Source organism: Acanthopagrus latus, chromosome 13, assembly GCF_904848185.1.
Source record: "Acanthopagrus latus isolate v.2019 chromosome 13, fAcaLat1.1, whole genome shotgun sequence".
Lineage (NCBI taxonomy): Eukaryota > Metazoa > Chordata > Actinopteri > Spariformes > Sparidae > Acanthopagrus > Acanthopagrus latus.
This window is the reverse complement of record NC_051051.1, coordinates 21,967,422-21,994,369: the sequence shown is the minus strand read 5'-3', so window position 1 is coordinate 21,994,369 and position 26,948 is coordinate 21,967,422. Positions and strand designations below refer to the sequence as shown.

At 42.2% G+C, this 26,948-nt stretch overlaps 1 protein-coding gene across 12 annotated transcripts in view; it reads right to left on the bottom strand.

The window, feature by feature from the left end:
• Positions 1–26,948, bottom strand: part of ncam1a (neural cell adhesion molecule 1a) — a 269,175-nt gene that overhangs the window by 52,952 nt on the left and 189,275 nt on the right. For 7 of the 12 annotated variants that reach the window (XM_037119228.1, XM_037119232.1, XM_037119233.1 and 4 more), the window contains exons 7-11: positions 23,438–23,598; positions 22,369–22,511; positions 9,238–9,388; positions 1,260–1,444; positions 459–555 (exon numbers count right to left, since the gene is read on the bottom strand). In XM_037119228.1, the coding sequence (XP_036975123.1) occupies positions 459–555; positions 1,260–1,444; positions 9,238–9,388; positions 22,369–22,511; positions 23,438–23,598 (737 nt within the window). Of the gene's footprint in view, positions 1–458; positions 556–1,259; positions 1,445–9,237; positions 9,389–16,209; positions 16,240–22,368; positions 22,512–23,437; positions 23,599–26,948 lie in introns of all 12 variants that reach the window. The other 5 variants (XM_037119227.1, XM_037119229.1, XM_037119230.1 and 2 more) reach the window with 1 other exon arrangement.

The window sequence follows — 26,948 nt, the reverse complement described above, 5'->3', positions numbered from 1 at the left end:
TCATACATAAATGTAATATCAGTTTCAATTTGCAAGCGGCCAATGAGCAATATATTTCTCATAACAACTCCGATTATGTATGTCAAGAAAATCAGCACCTTCCTGAATTGTTTTTTGACAGCCATAAGTGGATGTTTCAGATCTTCCAGGAAGTACAAACAAAACAGAGATGGAAACGAATACTTAATGTTGCTGTTTTTCATATATTGTAGTACCGTATGTTTGACAAAGAAATATATCAGGGAGTAATCAATATATGCAAAATACAAATTTAAGTATTAGATTTCTAAATACATTTCTGATGTACAACCAAAATGTACACAGATTCTATTTTTCTTTAGGCGAAATATATATTGGCATGTATTGTGACCTTGGGACTTGGGATTTCGTCGATATTATACATTATACAAAATAAATAAATTCAGCTCGATGCAACACTCATCATTCTGTGAACAGACCTGCTTCGATGAGGAGGAACTCCTTGTACTCGGTGCCCATCGCGTTGGTTGCTGAGCAGTTGTAGCTCCCAAAGTCATCCTGAGAACTGGGGGTAACCTGAGATATGGAGAAAGAGAGCGACACTGACAAAACCGCAGCTGATGTGGCCAGGCACTGAGCATGAATGAGGACAAGAATACCACGAGGGGACAAAAGAGACCTCTGAACAACTTGAATATGTGCGTCATTAATCTTTGAGCCATTCAGTCGGTTTCTCATGGCCGATCACTGGTGGTTCATTTGGAGAGTGGTCAGTATGCGGCAGTACAGATGTCCACTGCAGGAACTAATTATTACACAATGGACCATTAACACAGTGTCTAGAACTCTATACTCAATAACATATCTACTATTGTCCTCGATTCAGAGTTGCTATGAGAACTACTTTTTTAAGCTATTCATTATTCAGGACACTCGCTAATCTCCCTGGAAGTGTGTTTTTCTGCTTCATGCTATGAATAACAAACAGAAATTCCTTTAAAAGCGACCACTGCATTGTTTTCCTTTTCCATTTTAAATGACTCCATTAGAAATGGAAACATATACAAGAAAAGCTCTCATAAAGCGATTTCATGAATCGAATCACCTGACACTGAGGTGGAACGTAAAGCGAGCGAGTGTCGCTCCTAATGGTTGATGTTTGCAGCTGTTGTAGACACGACATCTAATAATGGTGACGCGCCCTGCCACAACTGCTAGAAACATCCCCTTTGTGTTCTCCTGACTGCGCCCCTTGTGTGTGTCAGTAAGGTGCCGCAGACCTCCAGGTAGCTGATGGTCGGTGTGGTGTAGATCTTCAGGTTGGTGAAGTTGGCGGAGGGCACCGGGAGGCCGTCTCTGTACCAAACCACCGTGGCTCTGGGGTGAGCCTCCACCTTGCAGCTGATGTTGGTCGGGTTCCCCTCCCACGTGTACCACGCCACATTACCCTGGAGCTTCGGAGCATCTGCAGGCAACACGGGCACAAGGGGAGGAAAGCTTGTAAACATCACAGCAGGCATGTTTGTAACGCTTTGCTGATTATCTCAAGCGTTTACTCCTTCAGTCTGGGTCTTCTGGCCACTAGAGAAGGATGTCTGCAATCAACTGACCACAGGGAATATTATAAAATGCAAGAATGTCTGATTTTTTTTTTAGACTATAATAAATACTGTGCATTCGCAATTTTAAAAGGTAGACTTTTGCTGTGCATTTAAAAACATGTCCATACTTTCTCCTTTTTTAACCACTTAAATTGGAAACTGTACACTACATCCACACATTACTGCAAGTTGCTACATATATATCTACCAGACATACTGTCTGCTGTACCAGGTAAGTGCAAATAAAATGAAGAAAAAACTCTTCAAGTGCTTCAATAAAAAAATAAAGTAAGAAAATGTAAAATATTGATACACAAAATGCAGACAGCACCATCGAGATGAGGATATTTATCTATTCAGCACCACCTTAACCCCAAGACCATGGATGTTGTTTACTGTACACGTTTACTTCTTCTTTTATTCATTCTGTGCATCTCTGCCTAAAGCTTTAAAATAAGTAACAGCACACATTCTAGTTTAACATGAGGTTTCTTTTGCATCAGATCCCAAATATGTGGGATGAGCAAATCATGGCAAACATCGAGAGGACTCCCAGGCTTTGGTTTGTAGACTTATTCTGCCAACATCCAACAGAGACTGAATGTAATATTGCCATAATCCAGTGCTGAATCTTGCATTGATTCCGGGGAAAGAGGAGATGCTCTATTGATTCTATATCCCTTTTTACACAAACGTACATGTTATCATCAAACCCAGCAAATCTCTGTTCGAAAACTCCCCAGGACTGATAAGAATCAGTCAGCCGCGAGAGGCCACACGGAGTCTTCTGTCGCAGGAGCAACTCATTTGTAGGCCGACAATATTTTTCTTCCCTCCCCGAAGCTGCTGTTTTTTTCTTTCTCTCTCTCTTTCTTTCTTTTTTTTTTTTTCCCCCAGCAGATCTTATCTTCGCTACCGGTGAGATAGTTCATTTGGAAATCTTTGTAATCAAAAAAGTCATTTACGACACACTGCCGAAGACAGCTGGAGCAATCATGGCAATGCTGACGGAACCTGCAAAGTTAATGGTAAAAAAACAATGCTCAGTGTAGTCTAATGGCTGCATTTGTTTTGCTTCTATACATTTAAGGCCAGGTGGTTTAAGATATCCATTAAGGTTTTAAAGACAACCTCTGCTGGCTTTATGGAACATCGGATTGCCTTTTTGCCTATTTCACTAAGACCATGTAACTGACAGCTGCGCAGGCAAGGGAATTACAAAGACCACTATTACAAGTACTGTGCAAAATCAAGGTACTTGCACTTTACTTGGGTTTCACTTTTATGCTACTTTATATAGTACTTCTGCTCCACCTCATTTGTTTCTGAGGGTTTTGGTTATTGGTTACCAACTATTTGACACTCTCTTGGATAAGCTGGAAAGGAAACGTTGTCACAAAGCTGAATCCAGGGCTGTTTTTCACAACTCTACAACCTATCATGACATGAACCTAATGCGATGCATGACTGTGGACTGAACTACCCAGCAGCCCCCCATGCCCACCTTGAGAGCCCCACCCCACCCCACTGCCCTGTTCGTCAGCCTCTCGACGGGGAGTGAGGAGGTGCGACCCCCGTGATTGACAGAAAAAAACAGGCCTGGCAAATTTTACGTCTCATTTCCTTTAAAAAAAAAAAAAACTTTACATAAGAAATGGGAATTCTTCTCTCCAAGGTGTCTGAAATGTGCTTCAATATTCTGTCTCTTCTTCATTTTTTCTGCCTGTCTCTCACTGCTTGAGGATGACGAGGCGCACCAGCACGGCAGACTACACGCTGATAGCCAGGAACGGGTTGTGATGAATAAAAGGGGGAAAAGTGTGAAAAATTGTGTTCAATCAGAAGAAACGTGGGAGAATTGTGACCCTGGGAGGAAACTGGGAGAGAGCTATGAAAAACAGGAGACTCCTGGGAAATCAGGAGGTTTGGCAAGTGTGCCAACATTATATAAAGAAGCTAAAATTAGCCTTTAACAAAAAAAAACATGCAACATCACATATAATATCATACTTTTGCTTCAGTATGGTTTTGAATGCAAGAGCACAATCATAAGTTAGCAACAGCATTGATTCAATAGCGGTAACTGAGCTGAACACCGTCAAACTGAAAATTCAGCTGGACCGTTTTAGGTTTGAAAAATACTGCGACCGCTTCATATCTGATACTAATAACACTGCTACCAATCACGCTATAGAGTGAGACCTATTTACCAAGCTACTTTGACATGCTCATTGAGTTGAAGTGATACCATATGGCGGAAACACTTCACCCTTAGCCTCCATTTTTGCCTCCATCATTGAGAGGGGGCTACAGCAGGAGACGTCTGTTTTCCTGCATTGTTTCCTTTTATTATATCCTGCTCACATCACTGAGCAGTGCTTCTGAATGCGCTGAAGTGTGCTTCGCCTTCTGAGTGCTGTGAGATGCCGCGGCCCCTGACACAGCCGGGGCTTTACTTCTGACCCCGGATCCTTGAAAACTCTGCAGCGTGCTGCCGCTGGGATTGATGGATGAGGCCGAGTCAATAGATGCTCCAGCGCCTGCTGCTCTGATTAGACACTCGCTCCTTCTATCAATTCTGCTTTTGGGCCTCATTGACTGCCTACAGTGTTTGTGACCTGCCTCTTTGATTTCTGAAGCCCCCTCGCCGGGTCTAGGTAGGATTGTCAATATGTTTGCAAATAGCGGGACTGTTTCTGCTCATGTAGGTCGAAACATAGCGATGAATACAGCAGTATCATTTATTAGAAATATGTATATACAGGTAAGGTAAGTACAGTAAGTTAACTAGGAATTTAGGAATTAAAGGACCCATTTTTTCAGCAGGTTCATACTATTATCTTTGGGTGTCTCTCAGAAAATTTCGAGATGCTTTTGAGTGAAAAACAAGTCTGTAGCTGCAGCACCTCTATTTCTCCTCTGTCTGAGCTCTCTGTTTTAGTGCCTGCACTTTAAGGTTCCCCACCCAAACTGTGCAGTCTGCTCCGATTGGTCAGCACTCAAAGGCCTGCAACTGAACAGTTGTGACATCACAACCTTAAGGTAGTCCTGTCGGCGAGTATATAGGCATAGTTTTTGAATACGGACTTGTTGCAGCTTGTACAAAAAGAATGACATTGACATGATGGTGCATCATGTTTCTAATTTCAACATTTTTCTGATATACGTTATATCTTAAAATATGTCGAAGATTAAAATTAGGTGAAGATCAAATCACTATGATTTAGGCGTTCATGCTGTGTTCACTCAGAATAAACATTTACTGGGTTGTACATCCTATTTACTTTTTGATTTACAGGTAAAAGAAACATAGTCATGCATATTATTAAAGTTAAATGAATGCATAAATTCTGATTCAAATTCAGTATCAACAGACTGATTGGCACCAAACAACATTTCTCTGCTGCTTAGATATCATCCTAATCCTAGTATCACCATTGCGAATGTGTTTTGAACCTGGCAGCAATCAGAAAAAGAGGCTGCTTTCTCACTGTACAGCCAGCAGGATGGGGATGAGTACATAGGAAGTGACCTGCGTCCAGCTCAAACAGTGTTTCCATTAGACTTTCATGCAAAGCAAACCTTGGCCGCTGACAAAACAGAGCTCAAACAGAGAAGATATTAACACTTTCCTATCAGTCCTTCAGCAGCAAACCAAGACACACTCAGCCCAGCTAATGGGATCATGCTGTGCCACAGATAGGAAGTTCCATGCCTAGATAACGTCTTCATTGTGTGAGTGGGTGAGTGGTGATAGAGAGGACAGAGAGTGAGAGCTGTGCTCAAGACAAAGCACCTTTTCTTATCGATAATTGCTTGGCAACAGTGAATCAGCAACGTGATTACTCACTGATTACTCTAGCTAACTGCGAGCCCTCAAACAACTCTATCAACGCTGCGTTGTGATTATATCTGGAGCAAATTGCTGGTGCATTGAGAGCAGGGCATATTAATCCAATTAAACATCCATCGCCTTTATTTATCTCTTTATTTTTTTTATTATTATTTCTTTTTTTTTTACCCAGGTAATGGATTCGATAGATTTAAAAAAGAGATAATAGTTCGATTTGAATTCCATTCTGGACTTCCAATCCTTCCAAGTATATATTTTGAGAATGCTGAGTTAATGATGGGGAACTACTTGCCAAAACACAACTCAGAAAGCTTTATATTAACACTCATTGCCTCTCTCTCTTTTGTCTCTAAAGTCCAGCACATGTAGAAATTGTGGCTCTTTTTATACGAGGCACAAAAGGTAAAAAAAGGACTAATCTCATCTCTGATCACTCTAAATGTCTCGCCCACCTCCAAACTATAAAAACTCATTAACATGGTTAGAGTTGAAAACTAACATGTCCAATAAATGTCAAAATGCTTACGGAACGCAGCTTCTTTGCTGGCACGTAGAAAATAATTAAACAATCAGAAGTATCTGCACCTTCACAGACCCTCGCTGTCATGCAGTGTAATATATAGCATATATAAAGTATATAAGCTTTACAGCATTTCTTGAAACTACAATTGAGGCATGTCATGACTCCTGCCACTCTCTATAATATATATGAAGCCTCTGATTAAAAAAGGCAAAACGGTTGCATCAGCAATTTAGTGTATCGTCACCGTGCTCAAAGACCCCAGTAACTGGAAGGCTGCAGAAAAAGTCAAGACTAAGTCGTTTTAAGGCTAAAAAGCCACTGCACCTCAAGGCTGTGTCAGAAGGAAGACCTTTGTTTCCATGGTAACAAATCACAGTGGTACCACTGACCAAGCAAACTCTGCTCTCTCGTCCACCCTTTATCCCCCAGAAACAGAAACTGCGCGCTCACACACACCTCGCTCCAAGCTGGTGTGAAGCCTCTGGGCCTCCTCGGCCACGGGAGTTTCTTATTTGAATGTTTTTTTTTCTCTTTGCCTCCAGCCGCGCGTTATTATACGCTTTTCAAATGCCCCTATGGGCTGCAGGATTACTTGTGAAGTAAATGCTGCTTAAGCCACAGTGTTGAGTCGTAATTTACCCAATAGACCTAACACAGCCGTTAATTAAAACAGCTTTGTGCATCTGACAACAAGTACCTTGATGTGCTAGCTATGTGTGCGTTCAAACGTAGCCCAGTTCCAGCATAGCCTGGTATTTTATGCCTTTAATTATGAAGAGTTATGGTAACGATTACACCTCCGCAATCAAGTCAGAGTTGTTCCTTGGTAGCTGCTTCTCTGGTGGAACAGTTAGAAAACTGATACTGGGTGCAAATGTTAGGAAAAAATGTCTTTGATATGTACACCTGTGACAGACTACATCACTTTACAGTCCCGCTGACATCGACGTGCACACTGTGTCTCACACTATATGGATACTTCACACTGCTTCACTTCGCCCGCCATGGGGATTACCACCGACAGCACCTGGTCGCTTGCAACAGACACGTGAAACTGTGGAGGTGTCAACTTCAGCAGAATGTTTTTCCTCCAGATAGGAGTTTTTCCTGAGACTTTTGTTGATGCTGTTATCATCTCTAACAGTATTTATGTGTCATCACGAGTACCAGGGGCGATCAATAAAAGACCTTTGAATTAGTAAAGAGGAGATGCCAGTGCAACTGAAGACATTTTATCTAATGTTAGCCACTTGACATGAGATAGATTTTGTACTCTTTTTTTTGAAAATAAAATGTCTGTTTTGTATGAAATTTCTATCATAGTTGCATCAACAGTATCTCTCTCTCTCTCATTTTTTTTCTGGGTAGGCACCGGCTGGAGCTCTCTGAAATGATGTTTTGATTGCAGCTACCTCAGTTAAATCAGTAGCAGAAATGGGGAAAATGATCAAAGTAGCAATTTCAATGTGAAACTTACTAATTACAACCAACACATAAGTGTTGACCTGCCCTTGAATTTACACGCAACACATTTGAAGCTGGTGCAACAGACTGCACAACTCTTCTGAAGACGAGGAATTGTACGGTCTTGAAGGTTTTCTCCTGTTTTTTTCTTTCAGTCCGTCCAAATCAGAATCAGAAATCGACATCTTCTGTCTGGAGGTGCTGTTTTGCACAATCATTGAACAATCATACAAGGATAGATCTCTTGTAGAAAACCTCTAAAAAGAAAGAATTCTAAAGGAAGGCAGCCACACTGCAGGTTTAAATATAAGTGCATGAGTCTCAAGCTTTCCTTGACTAGAAAGACGTGCTCTCTTACTCTTACTTTTATATTGCTTGCGCTATTGATTTTTCTGCCTACAGGCAAAAGCAGCAGCTAATGAACAAATCCCTGAAAACTTCTCGGGGCTGCTGTCAAACAACAGTTTAGGAAACAGACAAAATCACTAGCTGAGTAGAGACAGACTAATTGAGAAAAAAGGTCTGGAAAATGACTCCTGGACTGCACCGAACATCACAGACTGATGATATATCACGGTCAAAGGATGTAATTTTACAATCTACGAGTTGTCACTGGCATTTTTTAAGGGAAGTTTGATAACTGTGACATTTTATTTGAAGCGTGTCCTGGGCAGATGCAGAGACAGGAGCAGCTGCAGCATCTGTTCCAGATCAGCACCAACCGAAGACAGATGTGCGCCTCTTATAAAGTTTCTGCAGAGGAATTTCTTTGAGTCTTAATATCCTGACTTAAGCATTTCAGTCTCTCCTTCAGCTAAGCGATGAGTCTGTCTAACGCTGACAGTTATTCTCTGACCTATGCCAGTTACGTTACTGTATGTGTGGTAGTGACAGTTCGTTAAAATAGGACACCGACATTGGAGGAAAGTATTTAACTAAATTTATTCAAGTATTGTACTTATTGAGATATCGAGAATTTCCAAGCCACAGTGACCTTTCACGTTAAGATTTTATATAGAAAAATATAACAAGCTTGTTAAACACAACTCATCGTCGCAGAAGAAGCTGGATGTTTCCAACCTTTTCTGCTTGTGAGCTCGCACAACTTAAATTGCTGTGTAATTGGGCCTCTTGTCAGATCTCTTTCTTGCGCTTCCACCAAAGAGTGTTTTGCACTCTGAACTTCCCACTTGGTCTCATTCAAATCACTATCAAGAGATACAATCATCCATTGTTTACCAAGAGACAGCCGAAAGTGCTAAACTTTCAAAATAAAGCTCACATATTATCAGGTTTAGGCACAAAAACGACTTGGTTAGGTTTGGAGAAAGATCATACTGTGATTTAAAATAACTACGTCATGTTACTTATGGCTTTGGGGATAAAGTCCTGTGTATGACCCACCTAACCTATCCAACTGCCCCCCCCCCCCCCCGAAAAAAAATGGAATTTTCTTTAAGCCTTTGCAGAAATTACGCTACAAGGGTAAATACAGCATCTATTTCAAAACTGAGGGCGCATGTTTGCGTTGTTGCACTGGTACTTATATGAGCCACATACTTACGCTGTGAAAAAAAGAAAGAAACCAGTCAATTCTGTTTTCCATTTTGCTTTCCCAGCTAATCACTCGGCATTTTAAGAAATATTTACTCTAATCTGGAGCGAACATAAGGAAAAATGTCTGAAGCAAACGTCATTGTTCACAACATCTGGGTTCCCCATTCAACGGTTGATTATAACGTTGGAAACCAAAGGCGATGACTACGATAGCAGCGTTAAACCGCTGAAGCAAGTGTAGGAAGAGCGGGGCGACTTACAGCGGACCTCCAGGTACATGTTCTGGTCGTCCTGGCCGATGGAGTTGCTGGCGGTGCAGAGGTACTGGCCGGCGTACGTGAACTGGACGTTTTTCAAGGTGAGAGAGGAGACCCGTGCGTGGCTGCGCACCACGATGTTTCTGTCGAGGCTCTGCAGGGAAGAGAAGAGGGTAATTGTTTTCACTTGACTTTTTCTTTTTTTTTTTGAATGAATGAATACACATCTGCTGCTCTCAGTGATCCCCTCGAGCTTGTTTATGAGAGCTTTTTTTTATTTTCTTCTATTTGTTGGTCTAAACACTGAGCGCTTCCTGCTAAAACAGAAAGAAAGAGAAACGCTGATGGGGTTATGTTTCTGGTTTGTTTGTAATAAACAATGTAAAAATAGCCAAATTTAACTTTAGCTAAACAAAACACAAGGAAACTGTGATACTGGGATGAACGCAGTTTGACCTCATCGTGGAGCATATCAGAGAAAGAAAAAACTACAGGAGAAAGGGGGATTATGTACAGATCGGAAGCTGTTGTTTTAATCTTTTTGTTATGAGATAGAAGGAAAAGGCTGGTGTCGTTCTATGTTTTTCTTGTGTAATCTTCTTAGAATAGTGAAGTGAGTGCTGGGGAGCTGGACAGATCTGACAGAATGCCTAATGGATGATTGTTTTATTATTTTCCTGGGATTTGCGACAACAGGAAAAACACAAGACACACCAGCCTTAGCCTTCACAGTGAGGATGGAACTAAGGTTAAAGTTCTAGGTCAAGTTAAATGCGTCGTCCCAGCGAAGGAATTCAGGTGGCCAAGGTTCACACAGCTGTCGTAAAAGTCATTAAAACGTACATGATAAATAAAACTCAAACACATACAAACAGTAACACGGTGGACATCGTGGCTACTGAGAAAATATCCCTGCTAGAAACCAGTGAGCGCAGCCCATCAACTGCTCAGTCCCACAATATGTCGATTACTGTCCTCGCCATTTAGCAGTCTAGTTGCGGGTTAACAGACAGTCTAATTGCAGCTGGATCAGAGTAACTGCAGCCGGGACAAACAGCTTGTTAAAACCTTGCTTTAATTTTCCTTCGCCTTTATTGGCCTGCCCTACTTAGCTGAACCTGGCGTGCTTGTGGATATTCGGGGTCGCTGAGGATATTCAGAGCATTCAGCTCTCAGCACAGGTGTGCCGCTGACGTCCGAGCACGACCGGTGACCTCACCTGCCTTATTGATCGGGCGCCGCAGCCCGGCTTGATCTGCGGTACGCTGCCGGACACAAAGGTGAGGCCAAAGCACAGAGGGGCTCCGTGCACTCCTCCGTTTGTTCCCGGCTGCCGTTTACATTCACATTTGAGCATCTTCTTGTGCAGCGTGTTGCCAGAAAGCCGATATGACCTTCCCACCAGGACGATAATTAAGATACATTCTCAAAAACACGCTGCAGAAGGTAGCAGGTGAGAGGAAAGACATCAATAATCAAGAGGAGCCATGCAGCAGGCCTGGTAAAACTCAGACTGGTAAAAAAAACCAACCACAGCTCACTTGCCTCTGGGCACCACGCAGTTAAAACCAACAGGGGATATACACCTTCCCTCGAGCTGCCATGATTCTCTATCAATATTTCAGCCATTCTAGGAGCTCAGGCGTTTACGTTTTATAAATAATTGAACGGTATTTGTTGTATTAGCATTATGCCGTGCGCTGTTATCCTACAAAGAGCAGGGGGAATGCAGATGTGGCAGAAACATTTTTTCTTTCTTTTGTTGCTGTTTGCTGAAGATGTGAGGGAGTGTCCTGGAACATTTTTGAAAGGGCAGCATTAATCTTGTCTCGCCGCGGTGACACGGGAAGGAGCTGCGCTGGGCGCACAGTTGGAATGTAAACGGAGATAAGGTTAATGGAGAATAATACTTTAATGATGCAACAGAGGGAGAGGCAGACCCCTTGACCAGGATTCAGGAATTTATTCTACTAAATCGTTTGAATCAGACAACTCTGATTTGCTGCTAAATTAATTAGCGGAACAGCGGAAATTATCTTTCACCGTGTCCCCTGACCGTGTAGTCAACGCTGCTATGCTTTTGTAGGGCAGGACTGACACCCTGTTACATAACCTGACAGCGCACATGTTGAGCCTGTCATGTATTCTGTACTACAGCTGCTGTATAGGAGAGACTGCCGGACCGAGTCTTCACAGCGATGCAGGGAGCGGGCCCAGTTCACTCTTCATTTATGTGTGCTGCGTCTCTCCTCCTGCGCCTCTCCGCCACCTACGGCCCGGCTTCCTCTATAAAAAGACTTTAATGCTGCAATAATACCACAGTCGGATTTCTGTAAGTGCAAAACATGCCGGCTGAAAACAACTGCTCATGTCAGCATCCTACAACGAGAGAATGGGAGAGCTATCTAGCTCAGCAGTCAGGATAAATGATCTAATAATCGTAACAGCTACACAGTTATTAAACAGTTAGTGTAAAAGTTATTAACAAGACTGAGGCTAGTTAACTAGTGACAGTAGTGGCTCTTGTTAAACTGCACGGACACTGTGGTGTCTTGAGCAAAATCCCAGACAAGTGGACTTCATTGGGGCTCAAGGTGACTCGAGTAACTGTTTTGAGAATCTGCAACTTGACCCTGACAGATAATTGACTCGAGACTCAGACTTGTGACTTGACTTGAGACACGATGATTCAAACGACTTGTCTGTGTTCATTTTATGTTTTCAGTGCCTTTTTTTTTCCCTAGAGTTTTTGGCTCAATTAATAAGCTTCAATACAGTTTTTTTTTTTTGGTTGATTTGATTAATTTCACTTCATATTAATTTCTAATACAAATTCAATTCAGTGTCTTGAGTTATGACCTGGTTAGATCAGCTGTGTTTTCTTCTAAGAACAACCCCGATGCTGCAGGTAAGACTGCAGTAATTGGGGGTGGGGGGCGGACTTGACTTGCCCGGGAAAAAACATCACTTGAGACTTGCTTAAGTTTGGGATCAATCAACTCGAACCACATGCCTGCGACATCCCGGACTGACATGGCATTTTGAGAACTAGATAAAGAGCGTAGGGATCACCAAATGATTCTGCTTTGCCCTGTGCATGACATGGATGTCTGTCCCTAAGTCCCTTTTAATTGCTGGTTACAGACTACAGACTTGAGCGACTCTGTTACTGCAGCAACCTCAGAGCCTATAAGTATTCCACAACCTAAACTTTTAATAGCCTTTTGAGACAGCTTCTCACACGAACCGGGATGTTTTGGAGACAGCTCATTAAAAAAAAAAGTAAAGGTAGGGACCGATATTTTTTATGTGCTGTTTTTTTTATTTAGGTAAGTACTGTAAGCGGTTGTTGGACAAAGGAGCAATGGGAGCTGAACTGATAGCGCCATCCGTTTATTGTGTGTTAAAGGCAGAATGCGTCGGATTTACCTGGGAAGACAGTGTATGGACTCAAAAATAATCCCCCACAATCTGCAGCGCGCCCGCCCTCTGCCTGCATTTACTTATTTCTTACATTTCTGGGCATCAGCCTCTGGGAAGTGTTGCCCTCAGACACACACAGCATGCAGGGTGTGAGGTGGTGACCAGGTACCACAAGCAGGTCAGTGGCCCATAATGTTGTGAAGCATGGGAAGCACTTCATAGTTTTTGAGCTGCTGCACACATTCTGCTCCTGTCGTGCTCATTTGTTTTTTTCCTCATTTGCGTTTTCCCCTGCTTTTTATGTCGCCGTCTTTATGCCAGACTGAGAAATCATCTGGTGCACATTCTATTTTCTAATTGCTGACTCCAGCTCCTCTGCATAGTTTCCTCGCTACAATCATAAATAAGGGCCGGGACAACTTAATTTGTCCAACACGCATTCTTGATTGTTCTCTCATTGCCCAAGTCGATGCCGAAGCTGTAGTAGAATGGCTGTTAATGCAGTGTTTGTTGTTGTCATCCTTGTTGTTACGTCTTTTTTTTTTACTAACAAGAACAACGGCAGCGCTGGGAACCCCCTGGGAGTTAGAATCATCTCCTTAGGAGTGCAAAAAATGTTTTTCCAGATCCTGTAAAGCAGATCCTGTGACACAGCTATTATCTACAAACGTTTAGCACATGTTTTATTATTTAGAAAAGGACAGCCAGCAGATACATGTATTAATAAGAAGACCTGAGCTTGACATGCTGATCAACACGTCCTAAAAAGGCCACTGTAGATCGCTGGGATGAAAGGTAAAAACTAGCTGTCTCAGGATTCGTGAGCTGGATCCTCCTGCAGGATGTGGCACATGAAGGTGAACCTCCCCCCATGAAACGAACCTGTCTGCTAAAACTGACGGTGCATTCAAGTGTTCCTTGTCAACTAATGTCCAACATTTTGATAGTCTGGGCTTCCTGGTGGCCTTGCTGTGAAGCCACTTATCCTGAGCTCACAAATCAGTTCGTAATGAGGTTAATAGCGTACTGTTCAGCATTCAGTTTATCAGTAATTCACTGGATGCTGCTCAGTTATCCCAGCCTTGATTCCATTACTTGAACCTTGCAGTATTTTGTCACTGGACTAGTTTGAGTACTACATTCTCACTGAAAGACCTTTATATACGTGCAAGGTAAATAAAGGAAGGCGATGCAATCTTTCCTCGGCTCATGAGTTGAAGAGGACTGCCTGAATGGACTATTCAGCACTGCTGGAATCAATGGCATTCAGCGGCAGGTTATTACAATCAAACCCTGGTCTTGGTTCAAGTGTCAGGCTGCCTTCTAAAGTGCACCTCCTGAAATTAAGAAATACTTCAGCAAGTTCAGCAGTTCTCTTTAGCGTAATACTACCTTTCAGGATCCATCCATCATGGTCACTAATCATATTATGCCTGCCTGTTAGTGCTTAATTTAAGTCTATCAAAGAGTTGAGATCTTTCAACAACTAATGGAAGCAAGGCCAAGAACTGTTGTGGGGGACTGCAGAGTAGTTTGATCAGTGCTGTACAATTCACCAACAGCTGTTTTTGTGTATGGTGGGATAACTCAAAAAATGTTTAACATGGCAACATTTCTGTCTGCTGGACAGAGCCACCAGCTGACAGTATCCTCGTGTGCCCTCTTTACCGAAGCTATTTTTTGGTTGCCTCGCATTGAACGTTGTTTTCCACACTGCCAGATACAGAAAACAGGTTAATAAACACACTGTTTGCCACGCTCACACCTATCATTCTGTGGGGACAAGCAGTTTTGGTGAAACCAGTGATAAGAATAAAAAGGGACATGGACTATAAACGTCTCTCTGGGCTGGCAGTCGTCGGCTGACAAAGAGAAAAGCTTAACTAGGGCAATAGGCTACTAACAGTATCTAGTTGTCTCCAGAATCAAGGGAAGACCACAGGGGACGCACCATCAGGGACAGAACATTTTCAAACAGAGAAAAAGCTGATTTTCTTGACAGAATCACAAGCAGTTAAGTCAGCTCCTATGAGACTGTGAACTGCTAAATAACTGAAAACATCATGAGACCATCACATTGCATATATACGCTGCAGCTGTGGCCTGCAGAGCCTTAAATCACACAACCTGAAGGTGACTGTTCAACAATGGGACTTAACACTGGTCACATGCTGGGATGTGTTAAACAGACCATGTGATGCAGTAATTGAAATAAACTGCACGGAAACAAACAAAAAAAAGAGCAGTGTGATTAAAACATCGAACCAGTCAGTAGCAAACTGAATGTTTATATGAGGCCAAGTTGAGCAAGTTGTTGCAGAGTTCTGAGCTGCACAAATTCATTTATCATTTATATGTTTTTTTTTTTTTCTTTAAATATGTTTCGTATCAGGTCAACATTGGTCCACAGAGTTCTTTCTGTATTACACAGCGAAGCATGGCGAGACAAATTGTTGCGAGTGTGTCAGTGAGTGAAGTTAGCTTGTTATATCAGTCGGTCTGTATCTACCGACAGCAGTTCCGACTTTGATATGGGCCAAGAGTTTGCATGATTCTTTCCATTGAAACGCTACAGCAGGGAGCTCGTGTACAAAAGCTTTTTTTTTTTTTATTATTCATTATTAGATAACCTTGCCATCGTTTCCTATGGCATGCTCGGTTTGATTCTTAAAAAAAAAAAAAGATTTCCAAATCATCTTCCCTTGTAACGTCTGTACCTACACTGAGCGCACCACGAATGGAATTCCTTCCGCTTGTATTATATTGTCAGTGCACGGAATTCTCAAGATACACCGCTATCTCAAAATCTGAACAAATAAATTAAATCTATCTGCCTGGCTCAATACCACAAGGGGTAAGTGAGAAAACCTGTTTTTTTTTTTTTTGTTCTTTTTTTTGTAATTTGGGTGAACTGATCCGTTAAGACTATTGTATAAATGAGGCCCCAGGTGACCGGACTCCCCGTCTGACCGGAGGTATCAGCTGCTGTAGTGTGCAGTCGAAATAAAACCATGCAGACTCCTGGCTTATGATAGCAGTCCACAATGTTTTAAAAACCACTTTGTTAAGATTAAGTGCAGCTTGGTGAGTTAGCGCTATGGCGGTGTTTTCTACGTGAGGCTGTAGAGCTGCTGGCCGCCCAACAAACCGAACCCAGGAATCTGTTTTCTTCCCTGAATCAAGCCTGAGAACTAACCAGACCGTGCAGCAGGAAATAACAGCATGCTATATGGTTAAAAAAAAAAAAAAAAAACATCATCCACTTTCAGATATTGTGACTGTCTCTACATCTTGAGATGGAAAAAAAACAAAAAAAAAAAACAAAAAAACAGCGACAAGTAAATAGGGCAAGTCTAAATGTGTACCGGAACTAAATGGATTAAATGTACTGTACTACGTGTCTAATGGTCTACATTTTTAGTGCATACTAAATATAGCAAGCATTAAGTGTAGGCAGAGTGACAACACTCACAAAAAAACACACACTAAATGGGATGTGTAAGTCTGGGCTATCACAACTAGGGGTCAGGCTACCGTGTTCCGTAGCCATACCTCGTATTTGTCTGGTCGTGTCCAAGAAGCCTAGAGAGGACAAACACACAGGAAGCACAGACAAACAGCCAAACAGTGGAGCAAAGTAAGCGTTTGTAAAGGATCAACACAGAGTGAGTGCAGACTGGATTTACCTGCGGGAGATGAGCAATGATTTCATGTTTGAAGGACCGTAGAGGTGATTGTGAATGCTTTAGCTCACTGGCTACAAATACTTTCCTGCCAATCATTTTTTTTCCAGGGTACACCAGAGTGCATTTCCCTACCTTCCAGGTAGGTTTTTGATTTGCATCCATTTTCAGGTGGCGGGGAAATTAACTTGGAGGGGCTCTGAAATTGCTAGGTGAGTAAGGCAATCCATCATGGTGAACTTTGTGGCTGCTTTGCTATTGTATTGTGTATGCTAAAATAAGTCCAGCATGCAACAGTAATGTAGCTTTGATAAAGAGTAATGCAGACATGATGCTCAGTGTGACAGATTACCCAACTCAAGTTCGCGCATCGATTTTCATTCCCAAGTGGTATAAACGGAAACCAATGTTTGCCTGAAAGGTGGGATAACACATTCCAGCATCTTCATGACCATACCAACTGTGGAAAAGTAGCAGCAGTAACGTACACACGTTGCATAATCAACAGGCTTGAACATGGAAAAATACCTACACAGAGTTTGCAAAATCATTGATGAGGATTAAAGGGATTTGGTGAATGAAGTCGTATTAAGTACAATTATGTTTCAATCTGTCAACTCTTCAAAAGTGAAAACAGAGCGTACGCAGTGTTAAAACCCCGGCATCATTAAGGACTGAGGTCAGGATTTTCAGGCTTGGCGGTTCAGCTGTGTTCCGGGATTTTATAGAGCTGGTCAAAAAGCCAAACTGGAGCATATTTTCCTAAAGCGACATGGGGCCGTCTCAGTCGCTTATTAATTAATGCACTGTAATAAGGGAGAATTTGGAGGCGCGCTAAGGAAAAACAGGGCACTGAAACTAATTATGAGACAGCCATTACCGGTATCTAGGGACTTTGTTTTTCTAATCAGAGGCTTTCTCATCACGGCATTCAGTGTTTTGATTAACTCGCTCGTTTATGTACAGAACACAGGCGCGCGCCACTTATCTTACTTTAACAATGAGTACATACAGATATTTCTCATCTCCCCGCGCAAAGAGTAATATGCTACTCACGTGCAAGGAATCACGCCGCACTTCTCTGGATATGATGTAGTGAGAACCATACTCTTTACAAGCTGGTGAAATTCTAAAGAGGCGGCAGGAGCTAGTAAAACGACTGTTCTGTCATTTCAGACCATCATGAATGTGTCGGTGCTCTGGTGTGATGTAATACCGGGACGTGTAAGGACGACGGCGCGTGGCAAACAGGAAACGGACCAGTGGCGAACGGCGATCTGCTGAAAATTAGTGACAGCGATTACCAAATGAACAGCCGGATTTTCTGATTACAGCAGCATTAAATCAAAATTGATCTGACAGTGATAGATAGGAAAGAGAGGGAAGATGACGGGCTGTGCATGGGAAAAAAAAATAAAAAAAGATATTCAGTGACAACTGTGAGTGGCGACGGGCGACTCTTGCTTGCAGGCAGGAGATAAGATTCAGTAAAAGAGCCCCGAACCAACCGAATGTTTCCTCTGATTGGCAGCAACAAACAACACAATTAATGGGGAAAAAAAATATCTTGATAATCCTCCAATACAAAGGTGAGAGAAGAAGAGTCGAAAAATCAGCAGGCACTGGACGGGAAAAAAAAAAAAAAAAAGAATATACACTGATCGTTGTATTATCTGTAGAAATCAAAAATGGCCGATTTCGTGTTCCAAAGCAAACCATGAGGTCATTCAGACCAAAAGTGTCTGTGTGACCCAAGTGTGTGTGTAGTGCGGTTAACACACCGTCACCACGCACGTCACCGGCACTCTGCGCTCATTCTTCTTAATCCTGTGACATTTTCGTCACTGGGAATGCCATTATGCCTTCTCTTTCCTGGCACGACACCGAGGTGAAGACGTGCCCTTTTTTTTTGCATGCATTTCAGCTTTTGGCACACCCAGCTCCACGAGGCAGCAACAGTCAGGTTGAAGCAATATCAGTTTCTGTATGCGTTCAGTGTTTTGGACTAATTTCCCAGTGAGTAAATTGCTTTTGATGACTAAGTCTGCTTAAAACTGAAACGCCTTTTTCGACGTTTCATACCCATTAATATTTCTTTGTTGATTTAAAACAATTAATCTAAGATTAGCAAAGTACTTTTCAGAGCCTGTTATACTGTAAACATGCCACATTTTGATGAATCACTCCTTTGAGCAACATTTTAAACAAAATGCTTTCTTGGCGCAACTGCATTGAAGCTGGACTCAGAAATAGAAAGCCGAAAGTTTTCCGGATTTAATTTATAGTGTCTTATGTCGACAAACTTTGACAAACAACCACTCGGCTTCTCACAGAATCCGGTTGAAAACTCCATAATTGTTTACTGGCAAGGAAATAAGGGTGCTGTTCCTCCCGAAAGGAATCCAAAAGAAGAGGGAGATAAACTTTTCAGAGGTAACGGCAGATGGTGAAAGGACTTAAAGTTTAAGTTATTTAATAATGTTTATTCCCCCAAGTGAAGCTGAGGAGAAACCCTCGAACAAAGAGGCAGCACAGATTGTGACACAAAAGCTGTTACATCTATGGGGATGTCTGATTAGCTTCCAGGCATATGGGTGGAATATAGGATGATATTAACACTAATTAAACCGTATTGGACACTGTCATTTATAGGAGGTGTTAGGGATAACGCGTTGCCATGGTGTTCCATCATTTTAGACTTCAGCCGTGTCTCTGTCCAGGGGCCACATCGTTTGAAGGCCGTCACAAGGCCGTCCCATTTCTAAAGCTCCTTTAAATGTGGTTTTCCTTTCCTGTGCCATGAAGGATACAGCAGCTAAAACCTTTGAGGCCTATCGTATCCCAAGATTCACCATGCACTGGTGATGGTTGGTGATTTTGTTTTTGCAAAAGACCGCCATGGTGGACACATGTAGCGAAACTGCAGCTGAATACACTTTTAAATGTTAGTATGGGGTTTGAAGCCACCTGCATAGCCAACAATACAATTATTAAAAAAAAGCCAAGGGACCCAAATACTGTCAAGATTGCTAGGGTTGATGCAAGGGCAATTGTCTAACAACGCTCAGTTCGGCCTTGGCGGTCAAGAAAGGCCACGCCTCTTCAGACCATGCGCTTTGAGAGATGCAACCCCAGAACTGAGACAGAGCCTCTGACAGGCCAATTGTTCTGGCGATCTTCCCAGTTTTTTCTCTGGTGATCTAACCAGTGGTGGCTAGAAATGTCAATGAAGTTATCACTCAAAAGCTACAAGATTCATAATACAGTACGGCAGGAGCCAAAATGGCAATTATAGGCTACGACTTTGAAATATAAAGGTTGCAACGGCCAGTCCAAATGTGTCGCTGGTTGGCTGCGCTTTAAAGAAAAGCTAGTCTTTTCTGTATTTTGTAATTTGTCAAAAGTTGGCAAAGGCAAACAAAGATGTTCCTTCATCACCATGAGCCAGACATATTCTATATCATCCTGCTGTAAACACCAGTAAATTTATCCCAACACAGTCAACACTTCTTTTCATGGATTTTGCTGACAAAGGCCTCGTTCTGAAATTCTCTTTTTATCAGCACCATTGACAGAGATACTTAATGTCTTGTGCTCTTTTTAGTTTGGAGCTGAAGGAGTAACTATTGATTTCACAGAAATATATCTGTTAAAAAATGGCAGCTTTAAGACATAATTTATCACAGTAGCTGAATACCGCTGGACAGAGCCGTGAGGTAAAGTAGAACAGTCTGGCCCAAATATTGTGCAACTGTGTCCCTTGGTGTCCCTTGGGACAGGCCGGGACAGGTGCTCTCGCTGCATTTGCAGTGTCTCCGAAAATAGTGCACCCATTGTTACATTTGTACAGCATTTGTAACATCCACGCAACAACTGTGTTCGATAAGGTAAGGCATGGGGTTCCTGCAGATCACTTCCAATTGACAGGTCTGTTGTGGGAGAAGTGTACCAAAGAATAGAGAGAGTGTGGTCGGGAATAAACGCCAAACCTTACAGTTTCTCCGTATTTCATAACGGTTACATCGAAAACGCATACAGACCTGTCAGGATTACTGAGGGAGTGGCCTCACAGAGGGTTCATGAATGCTGAAAGGTGATGACGGGCTGGTTACCTCATGCGCAGTGACCTACTTTAATCACAAATTTGTATATTGCACACAACAGGGAGTGATTAAAAATCCAGCAGACTGAGCTGCTAGCAAATGTCAATACGAGTACCAGTCCATAATCCATGATTATCAGAAGTATTATGAAGATGAATTAGCAGTGTCTAAAGCGGGCTGAGCCATTAACCAGCATATGAGGTGTTCCTCCTGAATCCACTAACCTGCTAGAGGCAGCGAGGTAATTATCTTAATACTGTTTACTGCATTCACAGCAGAAAATTACCCTCTGAAGTGACTAATCCATCTGCTGCTCACATGGTGCTCACATGGTGCATGTTGTCAGAATAGAAGTTAAAGATGGATTTTTTTATTTTATTTTTTTTCAAAATTCTACCATTTTAATGAGCTGATAAGAGCATGACAATAGACTTGTGGATGGAAAATCTCTCTTTAAGCTGGCGACTGCCAACACGCTGCGACCACTGTAATGGAGAAAAATGCACAAGGACGTGTATTCAGAGCTCACACGTCTTAAGAAGCAAGCATGTTCTATAGCCAAAGCTTTAATCCAGTGTTACCTCCACACGGAGAGAAAAAAAAAAAAAAACACCAAAAGCATGACAAAGATAGGTTAGGGGCTTCTTTATTCTTATATCATGTTCACCCTGAGAAAAAAATTGCCCACTCATTTCCAAAGTGGATAATCACAGCAGTTTGCCAGAGTAGCATAGCTGCGCGCAGAACAGTCTGATTTGGAGATAGAGGGGCACTCTTCTGGCTTCTGGCTTTTAACACAGCAATAATTAAGTTAATTTCTCTGAAATCATTTGCACCTAATTTTCTGTGAATTTCCGATGAGCACTTTTCATCGTTATTTCAGGAAAATATTCCCTTTTAAATGCTAATGATTAATAGGGAGTGAAGTGTTACATATACTCTTAACAGTGCTGGGGAATATCACGCAACGGTGCTGCCTGGAAATTGGTTTTACGACAGTCCGAACGCTCTTGCCTCTAGCACTCGTGATGGAAGCACACAAAATCATTAGTACAATTCCAGCCGTGTTGGAGAAAAGGCTGCCAAAAGTTTAGAGGGATGGCAGATTTCAAAACTTTACCGTTCAAGGATAGAATTCAGGTGGCAATATAGGATTTAATAAGAAGTCTGAGCTGACTGGACAACTGCTTGGCTATTAATGTTCTGGATTTGGAGGGCTGGAAATAAAACGCAACGCAGTCATTTAAAAAAAAAAATAAAAGAAAGAAAAAAAAGCAGAACTGCAAGTCAGAGGGATGATGACTAAATTGCTGGAATATCCGTGTGAATAATGATGGATGTGTCAGCTCTGTGATAGATTGAGAAGATGATTGATGATTTTAGCAGAGGTTTGTTCAATAACAGCAATTCCTCCGGTGGTCCACGAACATAACAGCATCTGCTGCGCTGCCAAAACAAGTGCAGGTCATCACTGACAGTTGGTGCATATTATCTTGTACAGCGTGGGAGTTTATTTGAGCTCTCGACTATCTAAGTCCTTTAGGATTCCATTTAAAAGTTGCTGTCACTGAAATCTAAACGCATTCGAATGCTATGATGATAAATGTTTGGTGTTTCTTACTAATATTCTGCAGACACTCAACATTAAACAGCTAAAAAAAAAAAATAACTGGAGTTCTGTGAGGCACAGAAATGAGATGTTTGAAAAAAACAGTCCGCATGAATTATTACCAAAGGTCGGCTAGAAAGCCCTCTCTTGTTATTTAACAATGTCAAGGCTGGTTTAGACTCTTTGTGGCGTGATGCGCGAGGACATGATGATTCATCCGGATGATAAAAACCCTCTGTGCGTCTGAACAAGAGTGACTATTTGAAAGCAATATTGTTCACTTTTGCTGTACAGTGAAGAGGAAATAAACCAGTACCTGCTCTCCTTCACTGAACACCCTGTTTTCGAAACTCCAGGAGATGGTGGGTGTGGGGTCGCCCGAGGCCTCACAAGTCAGGGTGACTTGCTCCTCAAACTCCGATGCAGTCTGGTTGTTCAGGTAGGTAATTTTGGGTTGCACTAGAAACGAGACAAAATAGCTGTAATTGGAACAAAAACTCTCCAAACAGGGTTCCACTAATCAGGACACTGAAGACAGATCCAGACATGAGGTATAGATTGTTGCGGTTTGCTGCCAGAATCTGGTAGCACTGTTGTCCATTGAAGTTGTATCATTATCCCACTAATACTGCATTCATTATATGGAGCACTTTATCTTAAATCAAGCAGTAACATGTACGGCAAACAATTGCCCATCTGGCCACTTCAGTCTACCGGCTACTGAGGATGTGATCTTTAACAGCTTGTTGCTAAACAACAATTTCTGTTCGACAGTGTCTTTATCAGAGAGGAAAAAAAAAAAACAGAAAAAAAAACTGCTGCCTGAAGCTCCTGAAAATGAGGCTGACGACTGTGGAGTTTGTGGGCTGGAAAACAACAAACAGAAAAGCTAAAAGAGGTTACAGAGCTCGGCAGAGCTGCCGCGGAGATGGCTGACTATTTTCCATCGCGTGGCGTTACTTTTAGCCGAACATGTTTATTAGTGGGGCTTTAAGTAGCTGTTACATATTGTCAGTGCTATTGTAGTAGAGTACACAGACAGGCTTCATTAGGGTTGGTTTCATACCCCATTGACCTATAATAGAGCTGCGAGAACATGATTACATAAGGCCAGCTCAAATGTCCTCATGAAGAGAAACTCTAGCGTGGTATCTCTCAATGTCCTGAGGGGTGGCTTAATTAGTTTTCAATAGGACACGCTTTTCTTTAAACCATATGCTTCACGCTGTGTAACACTGCATCCAGCCACTGGAAAAGGCTGTAGACAGCAAATGTCAATAAGTACAACAGAAAAAGGCCAGGGAGAGGGAGGAAGAAAAAAAAAAAAAAAAGAGGAGCTACAGCGTTCTTTATGCTATCGTAAGCGGATGGAGTTATTCTCTTACCGAACACGTTCAGGCTGACTTCCTCGGCTTTCTCCCCCGCCTTGTTCTTGGCGATGCAAGTGTAATCTCCTTCATCCACTTTCTTGACGTCTTTTATTACCAATTCTGAACCATCCTCGTTCAGGCTGTACTTATCACCCGTTTCAAGGACAACGTTGTTACTGTAGCAGAGGGAAAAAGAGGAGAAAAAGACATGTCGGGGCGTTCACATCACAAGTGTTTGCTTACACAACTTGAGGGGCCTACAAATAACTTTTTTAACTCACTGACAACGATCCGTTTGGGGCTTTATTTCAGGAGGAGAGCAGCTGGCGCACAACAAAGGCTGGGAGACCAAAAAAAAAGCTGTCCTGTTCTATATGCCTCTGAGAACATCTCCAACATTTCCACAGCTTTTGTTTGCCTCAGCTCTCCCTTAGCCCTTACACCGTCTTTTTTAAGAAGGCCACGCACCAATTTGATGATGAGGCATGTTTTAAGAAAACCGCTCTTTCGCTCTTGAGAAGCAGAAGTCTTCACCGGAGGTTAGAATCGCGTTTTCTGGAGAATCGAGAATTGTTATGCACCGCGGTGGCAGCCTTCCTGGAGCATTTTGCAGGCAGACAGTGAATGACAAACAACAAATAGAGCTTTACTCCTCTTTTTTTTGTTTTTTTTTTGTTTTTGTTTTTTTCTCTGCGTCACCCATCTGGCCTTCCTACAACCTCGCTGTCTGTCTTCCCCCACTTCTGGCCAGGAGCAGCATCTCCCCTCAGCCTCAACACCCACATCACACACCAGCTTTTGCTGCATGGAAGACAGCTGTGAGGATCATCAGAGTCTTCAATAGTCTTATTCACTGGTGTCTCTGCAAAACAGCCTTTTAAGAACCCTCTGCACAGCGGTGGTGCCACTGAGTGACAGCGGAAATGATGCACCATGAATATGAAAATATATATCGAGCAAGCAGCCGTATGAAGAGAGATAAACGTTGGTTATTTGTACTTGTCAGAACTGAGTGGCGATAAAGCGTCGCCAATTCAAACTGGATTAAGTTACTTATGATAAATTGGAGTAGCTAAAACCATTATCATGTTTGTGTGCGGAGTTACTATTCACTTCCTGAGGAGTGGTAGTTACTTTGAACTGAGATATTTCAGGGCCGTTCCCACTGTTTCCGATAGCTAGTTCTGTTTTGGATGTAGTTCCAGGTTTGATCCAATGGCAGTATTTGTTAAAGACAGACGCTAACGAATCGGAGAGAGGAACCGTTCCGTAACATCATATTCATCAATCAAGGTGTGAAGCTTTAGTGTGAAGCTGTGAAAAATAGCCCACGCTGCCAAGAAAATGTCAGCGTCAGTCGTATGTTTGAATGCACTACACAATGTTCTCAACCTTCAGTAGTGACGTGAATCAGCACTGGTCGCAAGGATTCAATATGTCAGTACAGTTTGTTTTAAGTAGAAATGAAATCCAGGCTGGAATCATTAATACTTATGTGATACAAATATCAATACTCACTACAAAAGCGCTTTACAATAGTACTTGTATCCCGTTGTTTGAACATACCCGTTTGGAATATTTAACACACAAGTGAAGCCGAGACCGATGTAAACCACTATCCCATGGTCAATGTCAGCAATGACCGTTGCCAATGGTGACACCTTCTCCCACGCTACATAACACCTGGATAATACCTGCCAGCGCCGAAGGACTCAGTGATCGAAGTTCGTCTCACCCTCGCAGCATCATCTTTTCCTCCTCTGCTTTAAATGGCCGCTACATACCCGCATCAATTATCTTCTGTGATTAAATCTGAGATACTTAACAGGGTTTTGCAGTGGCACCACAGTTCCTCACTCTCCTCACACACACAGACAAATCACACACGGCCTCTTTGCCGTCCGAAGAAATTAAAAAGCTCCACAGACGAGCTGCCGTCAACGCACGGAGACGTACCTCACGTATGACTGCGACAGATGGAGGGAGGAGTAGTTCCTGTCCATGTTATTTGAACTAGATCCTGGTGATGGTCCCTAATGATGACAAGTCTCAGATCAACCCCAAATGACTGAGTTTAGATATCAATCTTTTATTATGAAAAGTGATCCGACAACAGAAACGTCTGGGGTCGGGGGTTTAAGAATTTCGATTTAATTTTGAGATAATGACTGTAAACCGTTCTGCCATCCTGCTAGATGAACATTTAATCAATATTTCATATCTTATACTGCTCATCTTCAGCTTATTTTCACAGGCTGTGGAGATCACTTAGACTCCTGCTGAAAAAAATGAAAGGGTTTTGGTTTCTTTGCCAACAAATGCTGATCACGGATCCCATTTGAGTTTGTGCGTTTTTGTTATTAAAAGGTTCAGTCGGAACTAAATGGATTTTTGATGAGTGATTTGTAGAAACTAAAATCGGGCTAAAAGCTCTTAAAACATTGATGTCGTGTGTAAATAAGATCCTGGGAAACACCCGCGTCAAATCAGAACACAGCCATCACGTGTGACATATCAGCCCTCCTCCTGTGCGGTGAGCTTGATAAACACTTATTATCAGTCACATTGTTAGCCTATCATCTTTCTGCTGCCTTTAAAAGATACAATTCTCACTTCGCCTTTATTTAGTTCATGCGGCTGTTGTGCCTGCCCTCCGTCTTCCCATCACCATCCGGTCGTCTCAGACTTCTCAGCCTCATCAGCCTTAGCAGAGTCATCAGCCGCCACCGAAATCTCCTTGTTGAGTCTAAGTGCCCAAGTCTCTTTGCCAAGACTTAATCATCATATATTACCCGCCACAATAAACAATTTTCCTCATCCACTTGTCTCTGCTGATTCATTTCTTATTTTTCGATCTCTATTCAGCCATATGACAGCTCCATCAGCTCCAACACTTTTGTTGCTACGGCCAGGCAAAGTTACAAGTTACAAGCAGCAAAAATTAAACCGGTTGCAAATTGTGTGTGTGTGTGTGTGTGTGTGTGTGCCTGCTCTATATAACCACATCGACCACATCAGAACAGTACGCGATTTAAATAATGCGTGCAGAGTGGAAACCAGCCTAATAACGCTCATCAAAGCCTCTCTCTCTTTTTTTTTGCACTTGTTACCGTCACGCAAATGTAAATGCATGTAAAACTAATCACATCTCCCACACGACAACTTAACAGGCAAGGCCATGCAAAATCATATTTATGCCCCATTTACAAAAAAACGTTTACACCACCAACTCCTATAAATGTATGTATATTATGCATATGAAAGCCTTCAAATGCGGGACAGGCGTTTTGAATAAAGAGTTCAGCCAGAGAGGCAGTGAGAGGCGTGCAGCATCAGCAGCAGGAGAGAGAGTTTTTCTTTTTTTCCTTTATCTCCAATTTAATCAGAAGGTGAGATTCATAAAGGCTACTATCTCCAGTGGATTAACGCTAAATCTGAAACACATAATTTGAACTTTCAGTGAGTGCTGAAGTACCCTTTCTGATTCTATTCGACGGATGCAATAAAAAAAAAATAAAAAAAATAA